Source organism: Petromyzon marinus, chromosome 50, assembly GCF_048934315.1.
Source record: "Petromyzon marinus isolate PM22_M1 ecotype Great Lakes invasive population chromosome 50, UKy_Petmar_22M1.pri1.0, whole genome shotgun sequence".
Classification (NCBI taxonomy): Eukaryota; Metazoa; Chordata; class Hyperoartia; order Petromyzontiformes; family Petromyzontidae; genus Petromyzon; species Petromyzon marinus.
In genome coordinates, this window is record NC_133716.1 from 154,064 (window position 1) to 170,587 (window position 16,524).

General features: G+C 48.4%; 2 protein-coding genes and 1 long non-coding RNA gene across 5 annotated transcripts in view; 2 read left to right on the forward strand and 1 right to left on the reverse strand.

The window, feature by feature from the left end:
* On the forward strand, window positions 1-14,959 carry LOC116953159 (N(4)-(beta-N-acetylglucosaminyl)-L-asparaginase). Its single transcript, XM_032973067.2, has 9 exons — window positions 1-232; window positions 3,963-4,116; window positions 5,729-5,841; window positions 7,569-7,681; window positions 9,017-9,122; window positions 10,175-10,250; window positions 10,962-11,069; window positions 12,006-12,139; window positions 12,789-14,959. The coding sequence occupies exons 1-9, from the start codon at window positions 82-84 to the stop codon at window positions 12,887-12,889; spliced, it is 1,056 nt and encodes a 351-aa protein (XP_032828958.2). The 5' UTR covers window positions 1-81; the 3' UTR covers window positions 12,890-14,959.
* Window positions 13,740-16,524, reverse strand: part of LOC142931179 (uncharacterized) — a 4,510-nt gene continuing 1,725 nt past the window's right edge. The window contains exon 2 of the long non-coding RNA XR_012947157.1: window positions 13,740-16,038. This is a non-coding gene — a long non-coding RNA (uncharacterized LOC142931179). The remainder of the gene's footprint in view (window positions 16,039-16,524) is intronic.
* LOC142905261 (E3 ubiquitin-protein ligase NRDP1-like) overlaps window positions 15,763-16,524 on the forward strand; it is a 16,894-nt gene continuing 16,132 nt past the window's right edge. The window contains exon 1 of one of the 3 annotated variants that reach the window (XM_076074721.1): window positions 15,763-15,958. The gene's annotated coding sequence lies outside the window, so the exon portion shown is untranslated. Of the gene's footprint in view, window positions 16,296-16,524 lie in introns of all 3 variants that reach the window. The other 2 variants (XM_076074720.1, XM_076074718.1) reach the window with 2 other exon arrangements.

The following is a 16,524-nucleotide window of genomic DNA, read 5'->3' on the forward strand; positions in this document are numbered from 1 at the left end:
CCCCTGCGGCCACCCCCACGCCTCCCGCTCCTCGTGACCCGCGGCTCGTGCGGGGACCATTCACCCCGAGTCTGCCCGGCCATGGCTCTCTACCTACGTTGCCGTCCGTCTTTGTCTCCTCCGCTGCTGCTGCTACTGCTGCTGGCGAGTGGCTGTGTGGTTCTGTGCGCCCCGCCGCCACCGCTTCCCCTCGTCGTGAACACGTGGCCGTTCAGACAAACGGCACGGCGAGGTGAGGACACGGACAGGCAGAGATCAGTGGCGGCCGGCACGGAGGGGTTGTTGTGGCCAGCACCATGCCCCCGGCCACCTTTCTCTCCCCAGGAGCGGCTGAGATGTTCACACCCTCGCACGGGGTACTCATTTGAGGCTGAGTCTACCTAGGGGAGACCCCAGGACCGGTTCAGATGATCGTCACTGGTTGTGAGCGGGAGTGGGGCCGGGTTTTGTGTTTTAATTCGTGCGGCGGGCGCGAAACGCCACGCCCGAAGCCCCTCGCAGCTCCTCGCATTCGAGGCCGGCGGAGCCGAGGGCCCCAGCCAGGAGAAGTCGCCCTCTGCCCGGCAGGGGACTCAGGCGAGCAGGGGGGGATGGTGGTCGTGGCGTAAGGCCATGGAAGTGCATTGCACTGCGCAGCGTCGCGCACGGGGGGTGTTGGTACGTACATCTATGTTGCCGTGTTAGCTCTGCACCTCTGCTGCGTTAAGCGTAGAGTGTTAGTACCTCTGTGTGTCGACACGTACGTACGTTTAACTTATTTCGCACAGCACGTACCATGGCAGTGTGTTAGTGTAGCGCTAGTACCTTGTGTGTGTGTAGGCGCACAGCGTTAGTAGCCGTGTGTGTTAGTGGAGTGTTAGTACAGAGTGCTAGCACCAATGTGTGTATCAGCGTGTTTACTGTAAGTGTCCCCGCGTGTTAACGTGGAGCCTTAGTGTCGAGTTAGTACGCTGTTACTGACAAGTGTTATTACCTTGCAATTGTAGAGTATTAGCGCACGTTGTGTCTGGGTGTAGTGTTAGTACGTATGTGTGTCAGCGTGTAGTGTCAGTGCCCCCATCCCCCGTGGAGTGTTAGTACTGTAACCATGTGTGTTAGTGGAGTGTTAGTACTATAGCTATGTGTGTTAGTGTAGCGTGTTCGTACTATAGCTATGTGTGTTAGTGTAGCGTGTTCGTACTGTAACCATGTGTGTAAGTGTAGCGTGTTCGTACTATAGCTATGTGTGTTAGTGTAGCGTGTTCGTACTGTAACCATGTGTGCTAGTGTAGCGTGTTCGTACTGTAACCATGTGTGCTAGTGTAGCGTGTTCGTACTGTAACCATGTGTGTTAGTGTAGCGTGTTCGTACTGTAACCATGTGTGTTAGTGTAGCGTGTTCGTACTGTAGCCATGTGTGTTAGTGTAGCGTGTTCGTACTGTAACCATGTGTGCTAGTGTTGCGTGTTCGTACTGTAACCATGTGTGTTAGTGTAGCGTGTTCGTACTGTAACCATGTGTGTTAGTGTAGCGTGTTAGTACTGTAACCATGTGTGCTAGTGTTGCGTGTTCGTACTGTAACCATGTGTGTTAGTGTAGCGTGTTCGTACTGTAACCATGTGTGTTAGTGTAGCGTGTTCGTACTGTAACCATGTGTGTTAGTGTAGCGTGTTCGTACTGTAACCATGTGTACTAGTGTAGCGTGTTCGTACTGTAGCCATGTGTGTTAGTGTAGCGTGTTCGTACTGTAACCATGTGTGCTAGTGTTGCGTGTTCGTACTGTAACCATGTGTGTTAGTGTAGCGTGTTCGTACTGTAGCCATGTGTGCTAGTGTTGCGTGTTCGTACTGTAACCATGTGTGTTAGTGTTGCGTGTTAGTACTGTAACCATGTGTGTTAGTGTTGCGTGTTCTTACTCTGCGTGTTAGTCTGGAGCGGTGTTCTTCACTCATTCTCAGAGGGGGTGCCACTTCCCCCAATAAGACATCACCAGTGTGGGGGCCGCCACATCATTTGAAACCATTGTTGGGTTTGACAGCAGCACGACGACGATGATGATGTTGGGTGGTGTTGTTGATGATGTTGGGTGGTGTTGGGTGGTGTTGATGATGTTGGGTGGTGTTGTTGATGATGTTGGGTGGTGTTGATGATGATGTTGGGTGGTGTTGTTGATGATGTTGGGTGGTGTTGATGATGTTGGGTGGTGTTGATGATGTTGGGTGGTGTTGATGATGTTGGGTGGTGTTGATGATGTTGGGTGGTGTTGATGATGTTGGGTGGTGTTGATGATGTTGGGTGGTGTTGTTGATGATGTTGGGTGGTGTTGTTGATGATGTTGGGTGGTGTTGATGATGATGTTGGGTGGTGGTGTTGATGATGTTGGGTGGTGTTGTTGATGTTGATGATGTTGGGTGGTGTTGTTGATGTTGATGATGTTGGATGGTGTTGTTGATGATGATGTTGATGATGTTGGGTGGTGTTGTTGATGATGTTGGGTGGTGTTGGGTGGTGTTGTTGATGATGTTGATGATGATGTTGGGTGGTGTTGTTGATGTTGATGATGTTGGGTGGTGTTGTTGATGATGTTGATGATGTTGGGTGGTGTTGTTGATGATGTTGGGTGGTGTTGGGTGGTGTTGTTGATGATGTTGATGATGATGTTGGGTGGTGTTGTTGATGATGTTGGGTGGTGTTCTCACTCGCTGGGTATCGTCAGGGGCCGCACTAACGACCACCAGGGGCAGCCAGTGGCACGCGGGCCTTGCAACGAAGAACGCTGCTCCAGAGTGTTAATACTCGTGTGCGTTAGTGCAGAGTGTTGGTGCCCCTTGAGTGTGCGTTAGTGCATATTGTTAGTGCAGAGTGTTAGTGCCCCTTGAGTGTGCGTTAGTGCAGAGTGTTGGTGCCCCTTGAGTGTGTGTTAGTGCAGAGTGTTAGTGCAGAGTGTTGGTGCCCCCGTGTGTGTTAGTGCAGAGTGTTGGTGCCCCTTGAGTGTGCGTTAGTGCAGAGTGTTAGTGCAGAGTGTTGGTGCCCCTTGAGTGTGTGTTAGTGCAGAGTGTTGGTGCCCCTTGAGTGTGTGTTAGTGCAGAGTGTTGGTGCCCCTTGAGTGTGCGTTAGTGCAGAGTGTTGGTGCCCCTTGAGTGTGCGTTAGTGCAGAGTGTTGGTGCCCCTTGAGTGTGCGTTAGTGCAGAGTGTTGGTGCCCCTTGAGTGTGCGTTAGTGCAGAGTGTTAGTGCAGAGTGTTGGTGCCCCTTGAGTGTGTGTTAGTGCAGAGTGTTGGTGCCCCTTGAGTGTGCGTTAGTGCAGAGTGTTAGTGCCCCTTGAGTGTGTGTTAGTGCAGAGTGTTGGTGCCCCTTGAGTGTGTGTTAGTGCAGAGTGTTAGTGCCCCTTGAGTGTGCGTTAGTGCAGAGTGTTGGTGCCCCTCGAGTGTGCGTTAGTGCAGAGTGTTAGTGCCCCTTGAGTGTGTGTTAGTGCAGAGTGTTGGTGCCCCCTTGAGTGTGCGTTAGTGCAGAGTGTTAGTGCCCCTTGAGTGTGCGTTAGTGCAGAGTGTTGGTGCCCCCTTGAGTGTGCGTTAGTGCAGAGTGTTAGTGCAGAGTGTTGGTGCCCCCTTGAGTGTGCGTTAGTGCAGAGTGTTGGTGCCCCCGTGTGTGTTAGTGCAGAGTGTTGGTGCCCCTTGAGTGTGCGTTAGTGCAGAGTGTTGGTGCCCCTTGAGTGTGCGTTAGTGCATATTGTTAGTGCAGAGTGTTAGTGCCCCTTGAGTGTGCGTTAGTGCAGAGTGTTGGTGCCCCTTGAGTGTGCGTTAGTGCAGAGTGTTAGTGCAGAGTGTTGGTGCCCCTTGAGTGTGCGTTAGTGCAGAGTGTTGGTGCCCCTTAAGTGTGCATTAGTGGAGAGTCTTGGTGCCGGCCTTCATAGGTGCTCGCTAACAGCACTTTCCCCAACAGTCTGTTAAGGCTACACGGGTGATCTTTGTGTGTGTGTGTGGCAGCGTGGAGTGAGCTCCAGGCAGGTGGATCTGCAGTGGACGCCGTGGAGGCCGGCTGCCAACAGTGCCAGCTGGACCGCTGCGACGGCTCCGTGGGATACGGTGGCAGCCCTGACGAGCGAGGGGAGACCACCCTGGACGCTATGATCATGAACGGGTGAGCTTGATAGGCAGAGGTGCCACGATGACGAGATGTTAACTACCTCGACTGGTATACAGGAGTTCGTGGGTTCGACTCCAAAACCCTTGATGCCTGCTGTATATTTGGAGTTTGCATGTCTCTCTCCCTGTGGTCACGTGGATTTTTCTCCGTGTTTTTCCCACCACATTTGGAATCAACATCACACGTTTAGAGTATTTGACTGCGATAATTGTCCATGTGATAAGCCACTTCGTTGAGCTATCATTTGTGGCCAGGTCGCTTCTGAAAAAGCTATACAGCTCAGTGGGCCTTACCTGGTAAAATAAAATATAGTTTAGTTTTTTTTTATAGATAGGCAGGAGGTCGTTCAGTAGGGATAGGTAACCCATTTCTTCAGGCACACCCGAATTGAGCCAGTGTGGGTCCCTCCTGCTATGGGTGATTTTCCACTGCATATTTACCTACCCAAGACAGAACCAAACTGTGAAGCTTTGGTCCCCACAAGACATCTCAATTTGGCCACGGGCGGCACAATGGTGCCACCGCATCATCTACGTGCGTCTTCACTTGTTCATTGCCCGTGACATCAGTCAGGTAGGTCTCTGTGAGGACACAGCCTCACCATGCCATCCACACGTGTCATTCACAACCGCTCGGCTTCTGCAGTGGAAACACAACCTGGCGCACCACCCCCCCCAGTCGCACCGAGATGGCTCAGTGCAGCCCCAGCGTAGCTTGGTTGTGCAGTGGAAAAGAGGGAGATAGGAAATGACTTTTTAAAATTATTATGTATGTCTGTATGTTGAACTTATTTCGTCCTGTACGTAGCCAGCCGTGCTAATCGGAGGTGCGGAGGAAGAACAACGTGGCTTAAATTTTGATTTAAAGCTTTCGTGACTGCAGGGATTCATCTTCTTGGTTCTTTCGGTAAAGTCACTTAGAATGGAAATAAAACAATAAAAATAAAACATAATAAAATATGTTTTATTGAACATAATAAAATATGTTTTATTTTTATTATTTTATTTCCATTCTACGTGACTTTACCGAAAGAACCAAGAAGAACAACGTGGCTTGTTTATCCAGGAGAGTCTCACTGAGCCTCGTGACTCTTTTTCAGGACGGTCCTGCCAAGCTTTTGCAGTCGGGGGTAATGATTGCTGTGCATAGCATAGTCCAATTGAGTGATTCGCAGGTAATTGTTCAAATTTGGTTAATTTGGACCATGACACCGGCAAACGGTGCCTACTTTTGTGAATAACGCCACAGGATCTGTAACGTTCACTGTATTTTGACAGTTTATACACCCACAGTATTAACCATAGTGGCCGGTCGGATTCGAACTGTGAACCTCTGCAACAAGCGGATTATAAGATGCTCTGGGAAGTTAAGACGTACCCCAAAACTCGTGCCCAGTGTCAAAAACCTCTTTTAAATCCCTTGGGGTTTGTGTTGTTGTTGTGAAGTCATTGATGACTGGAAGGAGAACCAACAACTAAACTGCAATCATGGGACGTCTGAATCCCAGATTCGAATCTAGGATCTCACCAATGCTGGCTGAGTGTCTGTCTGACAAGGTATTAGCCCCGAGCCAGTAGACTACCTAGAACTCTGTTGTGTTTTGCAGCGATACCTTCGATGTGGGTGCCGTTGCCGACCTGCGCCGAGTCAAGGATGCCATCGGCGTAGCCAGGGCCGTCATGGAGCACAGTGAGCACACCCTGCTGGTGGGGGAATCCGGTAATCATTTTTTCTTGCGAAACCTTAACTTCATTCTGGCAAAAAAGAAATGTTTTGTGAGGCTCAACCAGGACACATGATGAGCTGGCAGCACCCTCCACCCATCAGCCATGCTCGTTATTTACATAGCCATGCCCACTCAGTCACTTGCCCAGCTATCATTTGTGGCCAGGTTCGCTTCTGAAAAATAAGTTAATACCTCGGCGTGCTTTGCCTGGTAGGATGGGGATGGTTTAGTTTTATTTCTGTGTGTTTGGGTGATGTTTATATTTCTTGTACTTTGCACTACTATCATGTTATTGTCTTGTTTCTTGTCGTAATGTTCTTACCTGCCCCTCCTGGACATCTGTGAAAAAGAGCTTGAAAGTTCATCGGATTCCTCCTCCAGTATAAATAAATATTTTGATTCTGATTCAGTGCCTTCTGTTCTCTTTCTCACACTGGACCTGCCTACTTAACTAACTTTTTATTCTACCAGGTAAGTCCCACTGAGCTATAAGGGCTCTTTTTCAGAAGCGACCTCGCCACAAATGATAGCTCAACGAAGTGGCTTATGTGGAAATTTCTAGCAGCCAAATACTCTAAACGCGTGACGATGATTCCAAATTCTGGAGGAAAAACCGGGGATCCCTGACAAAGGTCTACTTGCTTGTAAGCCCCACCCACTACTCATGTAGCTCAGCCCTTTGCCCTGTATCATGAATGGAGCGTGAGTCCAGAATATTTTAGACCAGGAACAAAATCCCAATTATCACAAATGCTATGCGACAGTTCTTGTGGCAATTGTTCCAACCAAGCCGGTGTGTTTAGTAGCTATGGTTAGCTGCTGCAACATGCCTGCACATTACTTTGTTGCATTCCTCGTACACAAATGCAACTCCCTATCTTCTGCTGTGCAATACGGTTGCAGAGTACTGAACCATTTAAATCAGTCGCAGGGCTTGTCTGTGAGAGTTAAATGCGATCGAAGCTAAGAAGGCCTTGAGGTCCTGACTCCCACCCTCCTCTCTTGCCTGAATGCCAGCCCAAGGAGCCCAGCAGGGGCTCGAGGCAGGGAAGTGTACCTGCTTCATGGCGTGAATAAAAAAAAAATATCGAGGCATTTTAGAGAAACCATTAAGGAAATAATAAAACAAATATTGAAAAAACAAATTAGTTCAAGGCAGGCTGTTAGAGTTTTGTGATCATAATCTGGCTTTTAGTCACCCTCCTTTAGGTGTCCACACTTTTTTGTTATTAAATTATGATATGTATGTTCAATACATACAAATCCGTACAAAACATGTTCGGACAACGCGGCAAATTTGATGCTTCTGGATTACTTGATTTTTATTATTGAATATTGGCCAGGCGTCTTAGCGGTAAAATTAGCAGCTCATGATTGGAAGCTTTGCAAGTTCAAATCCTGGTTGGGAGGTTGGTTCATCCCTTCACGGTCGATAAGTGAGTGCCATTTGTTGGGGAAGTCAATAACGGCTGTCATTGGTAGACTTGCTCCCATCATAGGAATGGGGAATTTCAACCACTGGCTCAGGACTCTAAACAGGAGATGAGCACTGCCTCAACGCTTATTTGAGCAACAAATTACTTTGACCATTTTAGAATAAGTTTCAGCTAAATGCAGCTTAATGGCATTGCCAACTATTGGATGTAAAGTGATGATTTAAATTGTACAGAGGTGGTTGTGGCTCATGTGACTAAGGCATTGTGTTTGTTGTCTTTGTCAGCATCGAAGTTTGCTTTGGAAATGGGCTTTCCTGAAGAAGACCTCAGCACAAACTCATCCAGGGAACTCTACGAGAAGTGGAGGCGAAACTCATGCCAGCCAAACTATCGCAAGGTGCATTTTACTTTCATCATTGTAATGTAAACATGGCTAATGCAACCATTACATACACGCATTGCTATTACGTTGTGGAGACTAGAGGTGTGGGCCCAATGGAATCTGATCTGGTTATGAATCAATCCAAACCACGATGTCACGGATCCGATCCGGATTGCTTATGTCGTCATCAATTGGATTTCATTGCAGAATGATGTATTACTGGATTTTGTATGACGCACCACAATTAACCAATAAGATTGTACAGACCTGGTCACACACACACACAACCCTTCTATGTAGTACAAGACCCACCACGATCTCTTGGTTTAAAATAAAGTTGTAAGAAGAGCATACCGTGTAACCCTGCGGCCACTATACATTCCACTTGTTCTAAAATAAATGTAAAAAATTCATGTAATGATAATGTAACATTTATATAGCGAGACTATTTTCACTTGGAATGCTTTGCAATTCCCCTTTGTGAACTGTTTCATATTATGCCTGTGGAAGGAATCCGGAGTGTGTGGAGACAACCTATCACACCTACAAGGGCAATAGCAGCCTCCCCCCCCCCCCCCACTGCTCCCCCTCCCTCCACCCTGGCACGCTCCGTGCTCCCAGGTGACCTGCGTCGGCCTCAAAAACCCAACGAGAGCGCTGGCGGTCACTCATGCGGTGTCGGGGCACGGCCACACTGTGGGAATTGGGGCTGTCCGACTCGCGACTGGCTCCCAGTGGTGATTGCCCAGATTACAGATGCACAGTATGGGGGGGGGGGGGTTGTGTGGCCTGCCCACATGTAATATTGCATGAAATTCGCATGTGCGTGCACGTGCCCCATGACCTCAGGCAGTGCGTGAACTAATGCTCACGCGAATGGATGAATGAATGAATCGCCGCCAAGCCAGTGTGCGGTCAGACCTCTTCTCCCTCAAGACCCAGCCTTCTGTTTATAGTCACACTGCTGAATATTTGCTGCACTTGCCCTCTGCTGCCCACAGTGTGTTGTAGGCTACCGCACAGCTATGTTGTGGGCAGCAGAGGGGATTGCAGCGAAAGCCATTGTTGGATCGTACTTCTGTGCCTCCCACATTTCTCCTCTGTTGCCCCCCACAGTCTGGAACTCCCTTTCCCCAGCCATCGGTGCTGTTGAGTCCACGCCCTCTGTTCAAGTCCAGGCTCAATAACTTGCTTTTGGCCTCTGCCTATGACAGACTGCCTCTTTCTCTGTAACAACTGTGCCCACTGATTTTGTGCCCAGTCTCATGTAGACGCTATCCAAATCTTCATTGCATTGTACTGACTTTGATTTCGATTACTGCGTTTTTATAGACCGTGTTTCAATTGCAGAATGTAACACCGGACCCAGACAAGTCTTGCGGCCCCTACAAACCAATCGCCTCTTCTACGCAGACCTGGTCAAGTCCCATCGGCATTGACAATCACGACACGATTGGTAAGACAATGTTTGAATGGCAATGCGTGATGCAGACACGGCTGTGTCGCGTTGCGATATTTCAGTAGGCACTGTTAATTCCTCCTGGACAATCCTGCGATGGTGGGATGGCTCAAACGTTCTCTCCTCTGTTTTCCGAATTAAAATCTGAGCCACAATGCCCAGCGATGGAATAAACTGATGTCCAGAGCCGGGACAATTAGTCGGTTGAGTGTTGAGTCGGGAGAAAATTATAATCACACGCAATTCGATACACATATAACCTTAAGAATCAACACAAATTGATGAATCAGCGCATGTTCATCTGATAGCCGACCACTGCTCATCATACTCTCTTACAGGAGATACAGAAGCCGTACATCAAACATCTGTTGATGCCATCCAATGGATTACTAGACTTGACACAGTTATGTCGTGTCACTTGCTTTTCAAATGCCGTATGAAGTAGAGAGATAAACGATGATGTATCATCGCATCCCTAGTGAGCAGTGTAGACACCATAATATTTTCTTCATCAGCCAATATCTGTCCATTGCTGAATGAAGGCGTCTCCAAGATGTTGCCATCACTCCTATGGTACAAAAGCCCACCCAGCACCTGCACAAGAATTAAACTCGTCGCTCCCATCTCTGCGGTGAGATCCTCTTCGGCACTTCCCCCCTTTGGCTGCCACTCCATTGTGACGTCTGCGGCCCAAGCCTGCGAGATGTTAACTCCCTCGCCTAGTATACAGGTGGTCGTGGATTTGATTCCATCCCTGACACCTGTATATTTGGAGTTTGTTTGTCTCTCTCCCCTCGTGGTCGCGTGGATTTTTCTCCACAATTAGAAACATGCGTTTAGAGTATTTGGCTGCTATAAATTTCCACACGATGAAACACTTCGTTGCGCAATCAATTGTGGCCAGGTCGCTTTTAAATAAATAAAAAAGTTTTCAATATACTTTTCTTAACAGTCAATTATGCCTTTAATCTGCGTACGATTAAAGGCACTCTTCTCCCGCGTGCGGTGCTAACGAGGCGTGCCCGTGGCATGCCGTGTCATTTTCGAAGGCGTCGTGGTGATCGACTCGCAGGGACGAGTATCCGCAGGGACCTCCACCAACGGGGCAACTCACAAGATCCCTGGGTGAGTTTAGATGCTGTTGCTCTCTCCTCAATTGGTGATGATAATAATAATAAAAACGGAGCGATTTCCTGCTATGACAATTGAGGCAGTGCTCACCTCCCGTTTACAAGCCACGAGCTGGAGGTGGAAATTCCTCGTTCCTATGGCAGGTGTGAATTTACACAAAGGAAAAACACCTCGCCTCGTTACTTTCAAAGGGAAATGATGACTCGGAGGTGTGAGGAAACGCAGACGAGTGGCAAAGGCGGCCGGGCGGTGAACTTTTGCCGAATTCCCCCCCGCCCACCACCCTGTACGGTCCTTTATATGTGAAGGTCATATCGGCCAATTGATGAGCATTTACTTGCGAGAGGATACCGACATATGCAAGAGGGGAATGCTCTGTCGCATTCAGATCGAACGGATGTAGCCCACATTTTTGCTGCACTACCTTCTCCAGGCATGCCAGGGTACGTGTGGCACCTCGACGCGCTTGGTTAGGGAGTTTCACAACATTTGTGCGATCTACCAACCCTCGCCTCCACACTGCTGGATTACAGGCGTGCGTAGCCACCACCGCTCGGCTGTGGTACTTATTTTATAAGGATTTTCAACTCGGGACATCACGATTGTGAATTACTGTAGCACAAAAATTATCATAATACCAATTTACAGCCCTTTGTGCCTGCCCGGGTTATATCTTTGTTTGGTTTGCGTGCTCTCGTCTTCCAGCCGCGTTGGGGATTCTCCTGTACCTGGGGCCGGCGCCTACGCAGCAGGGAGCGTGGGAGGGGCATCGGCCACGGGCGACGGTGACGTCATGATGAGGTTCCTGCCAAGGTGCGTATGCTGCTACTGTCGCCAGACAAGGCTTGATTATTGCAACTCACCACAATACGGGACGTCTGGCAAAAAAAAACATTACCAAGTTGCGGCGTGTACAGAATTCTCTGGCACGTGTCGTGACGGGTACCGCAAGATCCGACACCGTGTCTGTACAGTGCTCGCAGAGCTGCACCACTGGCTCTTCTGGTTCCCGAAGGAATACAGAATAAAGTCGCGCTCATTACTCACAAAGTGCTTGCCACAAACGAACCACAATAGCTCGCTGATCTCGTCAAGGAGCTCAGCGGTAGAGCGAGCGGCTTGCAAATCGGAAGGGTTGCGCGTTCACATCCTGGTTGGGGGTTGACTCAGCCCATCATCTCTCCCCCCCCCCCCCCCGGGAGTCGATAAAACAAGTACTCCTTTGTGGATAAGTTAACAGTAGTTGTCCTATGGATAGACTCTCCCATGCAATGAGGAATTTCCACCACTGACTCAGGGCTGTAAATATGAGATGAGCACTGCCTCTGCTCATTAGAGCAGGAAATCAACGTTTATTATTGCCTATTAAAATCACATTTTTACAACAACCCGAACAACTGTGCCTGAAAAAGTCTTAACCTAGAGGCATTTCTGGGAAATACTCAGCAATTGTTACTCCCTTACAAACAAAAGCCACCCGGAATCTTAAGCGTTTTTTTAGAGGGTCCGCACTGGGGATGTTTGGCCAACACCAAAAACGTTGCTATGCTTTTGGCAATGGGAAGAACCCAGAGAGCTCGAAAGAAACCCCACGCAGAACAGGGGAAGGGCACACAAACTCCACACAGTAAGGCACCCGGGTCAGGAATCGAACTCGGGTACCTTGCTGTGAGGCACAATTATTTCCATTGCGTGACCTTGGCACCCATAACTAGAGTAACTCGAGATGATGTCCAATTGGTGTCTCAGTTATCAGGCAGTGGAGAGCATGAGGAGGGGCATGGATCCCACGCTTGCTTGCGAAGACGCCATCCGGAGGATTAAGAAGTTTTTCCCAAGCTTCTTTGGAGCCATTATCTGTGCCAACATCACTGGAGGCTTTGGTAAGTGTTGTGTGCTTTTTGTTGTTGTGCTGCCCGTGTTTATGGGGTGTGGTGGCACTAGTTATTGTGCCGAGCTACGAATCCGGCTACCTGGATTAAATCCCTGGCCAGGACCTCTCCCATATGCATTTAGCCTCATGCAAGGGATGCCCAGAGCCGCCTCTAGCGGAGGCTCTGCCGCCAGCAGTGGAGTAAGCAGAAGGCGCAAGCGGTTCAGCATAAATTTTATTTAGAGAGGTGTAGCGCCGTTATTTTTAAAGACATATTGTGCTCACTGCATAGACCGTAGCGACACAACCGCACTCTATGATAGCTGGCACGAAACTGTGCCACACGCCCTCCCGCATGGCTTGTGGAAGCTTCAGTAGCGATAAAGTTATTTCATTTTTTCTTTGGGTTCCGTTTCGATAACATACGCGTACATCATTGGAATGGAAAAGAGTTTATATATAGAGGACCGCAGAGCTTGGAGGGGAATTTGGCACCAGCTCACCACGTGGCTGCTGCCTGCCCACTTGTCTGTGGTTCCTCCTCACACCACTGAGTCGTTCACTCCCTTCGAGAGTAAGAAACCGTTGTGTACGTTCCAAGTTGAAATTATGACACAATGCCCTGTGCTTTGATTCGCTGTTCTCTGTCCTGCTTGCAGGGGCAGCATGCAACCGGGCTCCCGGTCTTGACCAGTTCCACTACACGGTCTTCAACTCTGCCGTGGGCCAGGCTACAGACTATACCGCCAATTGTTTATAAACCTAGATTAAGCGTTTTACATGCTTTTAAAAGGCTTAGCAGAGGTGGTTGGGGGAACCGGGAGACTGATACCATGCTAATTCTAAAAGTTGGCCGATTCCAACTTTTAGAATAAAAATTTCAGTTTTATTATCGTGCGATGAACAAACAATTGTTACGATCTTTCCAGCTCATAAAAGATGTGTGCCCCTAGTGGAGTAGTTCTCAGCCTCCTGGTATGGCAGCGCCCCAATCAAGACCACTGATCCCCGTGCCACCGTTCTGATTGCCCAAAAGACATCAAAGGTTACCAAAGATGCGGTGTTAGAGATTATTTAATGTCGTGTATTCGTGTGGTTCGTTGCACAAAGTGGCGCTTGCATTCCTCGTACACATGACATTCTCCCTGCACAGTGTCCATGTCACAGCCTATCACCTTAAACCCTCTTTAAACTTCCATGGGGTGTCACCGATAAGTTGAGAACCGCTGCTCTCGTTTAAAGATGTCTATTGAAGGAGCTTCAGAAGTTGTTCTGTGATCTCATCGTCTGGGCTATTCTTTCACGATGTGGTGCAATGCAATCTATGGTTCGAAATGGAAATGTGTCTCATGACATGATACTGATAGCACAATTTGTAATTGGGTAAAAAAACACCTTTTAGATTTTACAAAATGTTGACAATTAGTTTTTCATCTATAAATCGAGTTTAATTCTATCTCATGAATTTATTTTTCAAGGCAATGACTTGACGAACCTGAATCGATGGATGGCCATTTATGTCCATAGTTTGAGGTTTTCTGTGAATTCTCAGGGATCTATACATTCCAGAATCGTACAGTCTGTGACACAAGTAATCTTAAGCAGCAGGATCATGATTTTCAAACTTTTTTTAATTATTCAAAGATGTACATACATATAAGGATGTACATAAAGCAGACAACCACAACATTTCCAAGATAGACTGCTATGGGAAATGGCAATTGATAAAATACCTCGTAGCGTACACTTACTCATTTAGTGTAACTCGTAGGCTTTAACACTGACTCGCTTACAATTTTAATACTTTTGAGATAAAAGTATTCTAGCTAGGTGGTGCGTTGTGGGACCAAATCGAGTTTAAACCACTAAGGAATGACCATTGCATTAACATAGAAATGTCATCGTCAGATTTGTCTGGAGTCGAGGAGGAGAATAATTTGCAATCAGCACGGATGTTGGGAAATTGGATCTTGGTTCTGACACTGCAGGTAGTTTGTTTCTTAAAGGTTAACTGGCGTTTAAATTAGGTTTCCCATGCAATTCATTCCTGGGACCGAATCTGTGTTAAGGCCCTCTGCCACTCAACAGAGGCACACATTAAAATGTCACTTGCACAGGCGTTTAATGTGCACATTGTTTCAGCTCACCGTTAAGTTAAAAGAGCAATTCTCTCGAGAATATTTAGCAATTAGATACGTGATGTTTCGCTAGAAACTAAACCAACAATATTCGTCAGAATATTCAGAAAGTCAATAAAATTCAGCAAGTCAGAAGGAAACATCGTGTCAAGATGAAATTGTCACACATTCTTCCGTTTGTTAAATTATTGTAAACATTGCATGTTTGGCTGTAAGGTGGTTGAGGGTCTTACAATACATTTGGCCTCACCCAAACATCAACTATGAATTGCTGCAAAACATAGACGTTAAAGTTTCTCGTAAATTACCAAATACCACTCCTTATGTTTATGTTGATATAAACTATTCCGGTGGGTTTTATGGTGGTGTTGATCGCGATGTTTGTTAATGAATGTTATAACATAAATTGTGATCTTAAAGTTCTATGAGCAGAGGCAATTATGCACGTGTTCTTTCTAATTGGGTAATATCCAGTGAGACTTTTTGCAAGGGATATCTGGGAAGAATACATCATAGGGAAATGACGGCGCAGGTTGTGTAAAAAAAACTGTACAAGAAACGAGTTTTTGTATGTACAGGTGCATGTGCTGAAAACCGAACCCAATATGAAGATACTGTCATTGTACACGTAAACTGTGCAAAAAGAAAACGTGCTGTAAATGATTATAATTTAAAATGAATTATACCTTTAACTGTTGTGGCTGCATGTTTTATATAATGCTTTCCAACTCAGGTTGCCCAACACTTTCGAGGCAATAACCAGGGGAAACTATTACACAACTCCACGTGGGGTGGGGGGGTTATACCCCGGGTTCATATCTGCGATTTTAACTCCACTTATCAACGGAGTAAAAAATACACCAAGTTACCCCGTGGGTTATAGGATCGGTTTGCTGTGGGGAGATATTTTGCGCAAAAAACAATCGCAGATTACAGAATGCCGTTACGTAATAAGTTACGGTGAAAGTCACGGACAATTTGCAAGGAATATGGCTCGGCGAATGGCAATAACTTATGTCAATAATGTCAATAAATCATGGCAATAATTGATGGGGTAAGTCACGGACAATTGCATTGAATATGGCTCGGCGAATGATCGTGCACAGCAGTCCCATTGCGGACCGCCGCCGTGAACGACGCGTTTGCACACAAAGCCACACGTCGCCTTCCGTAAACAAAAAAATATATATGCTGTACCAACGGTGAATATAATGGAAGAACTAGAATAACAAGAGTGATAGCATGGGAAATAAACTATGTTGGGAGAAGCCGCTCCGACCAGGTCCTCCGCCTCGTGAGGCGAGGTTACTGTGGGGAGCTGTCATTGGCGGGGTTCTAACCGATTCAAAGTGTCACGATTAAAGTACAACTCCGATTCGCACGTCGATTCCCCCCCCCCCCCACTTCCAATCTACAATATGGAATCAATACCGGAATCTAAATAAAATCGGTTCGCACGCCACCCAAAGCACGATTCCATTCACGAAAAGCGAGCTCGGGAATCGATTCGAGCGTTCGTCGAATCGGTGCGTCACGAACCAGCGACGTGTAGGGTTTCACCGCGGACCCAATCAGCGCCGCGCGAGTCGCTGAGGCGGCGTCGGCCGAAGCCGTCGTCAGCGCCCCTCGCTGCCGCTCCGTCTCCCCGAGGACAGCAGAGCGGGAATGTCGATGTCGAGCGGAGGTCTTGGGTGAGCTGCAGGGACGTCCAGCCGCAGGCGACGAGAAACTCATCTCGCCGACGGGGGGAGGGGGGGCCCTCCTCCTCCTCCTGTACGGTGGACGGATACGCTCAGCCGTAAACGCGTTGTTTGTTGTTGTTGTTAAGTGGCGCGAGTGGAATCAATAAATAAATTGATGTTTACAGCGGCCGCACGCTGAAGAGTCACAGCGGTGGCTCGGCGCGGGCGCGGCACAAACACCGTGCTGCCTGGAGAGGGTTAATAGCCGGTGGGGGGGGGGGGCCGGGTGGGGGGGCGTTAAAGCAGCAAATGACCGCGGACTCCGGGATCGCGTTTCTCCCTCTCGGTAAGCGGGAGGGATGGGGGGCGGGGGGGTCAGGGGGTGGGGTCAGAGGGGTGGGGGGGGTCAGGGGGTTAGGGGGGGGTCAAGGGGTAGGGGGGTCAGGAGGTGAGGGGGGGTCAGAGGGGTGGGGGGGGGGTCAGAGGGGTGGGGGGGGGGGTCAGAGGGGTGGGGGGGGGTCAGAGGGGTGGGGGGGGTCAGGGGGTGGGGGAACCCGTGGGTGGGGGGGATCAGA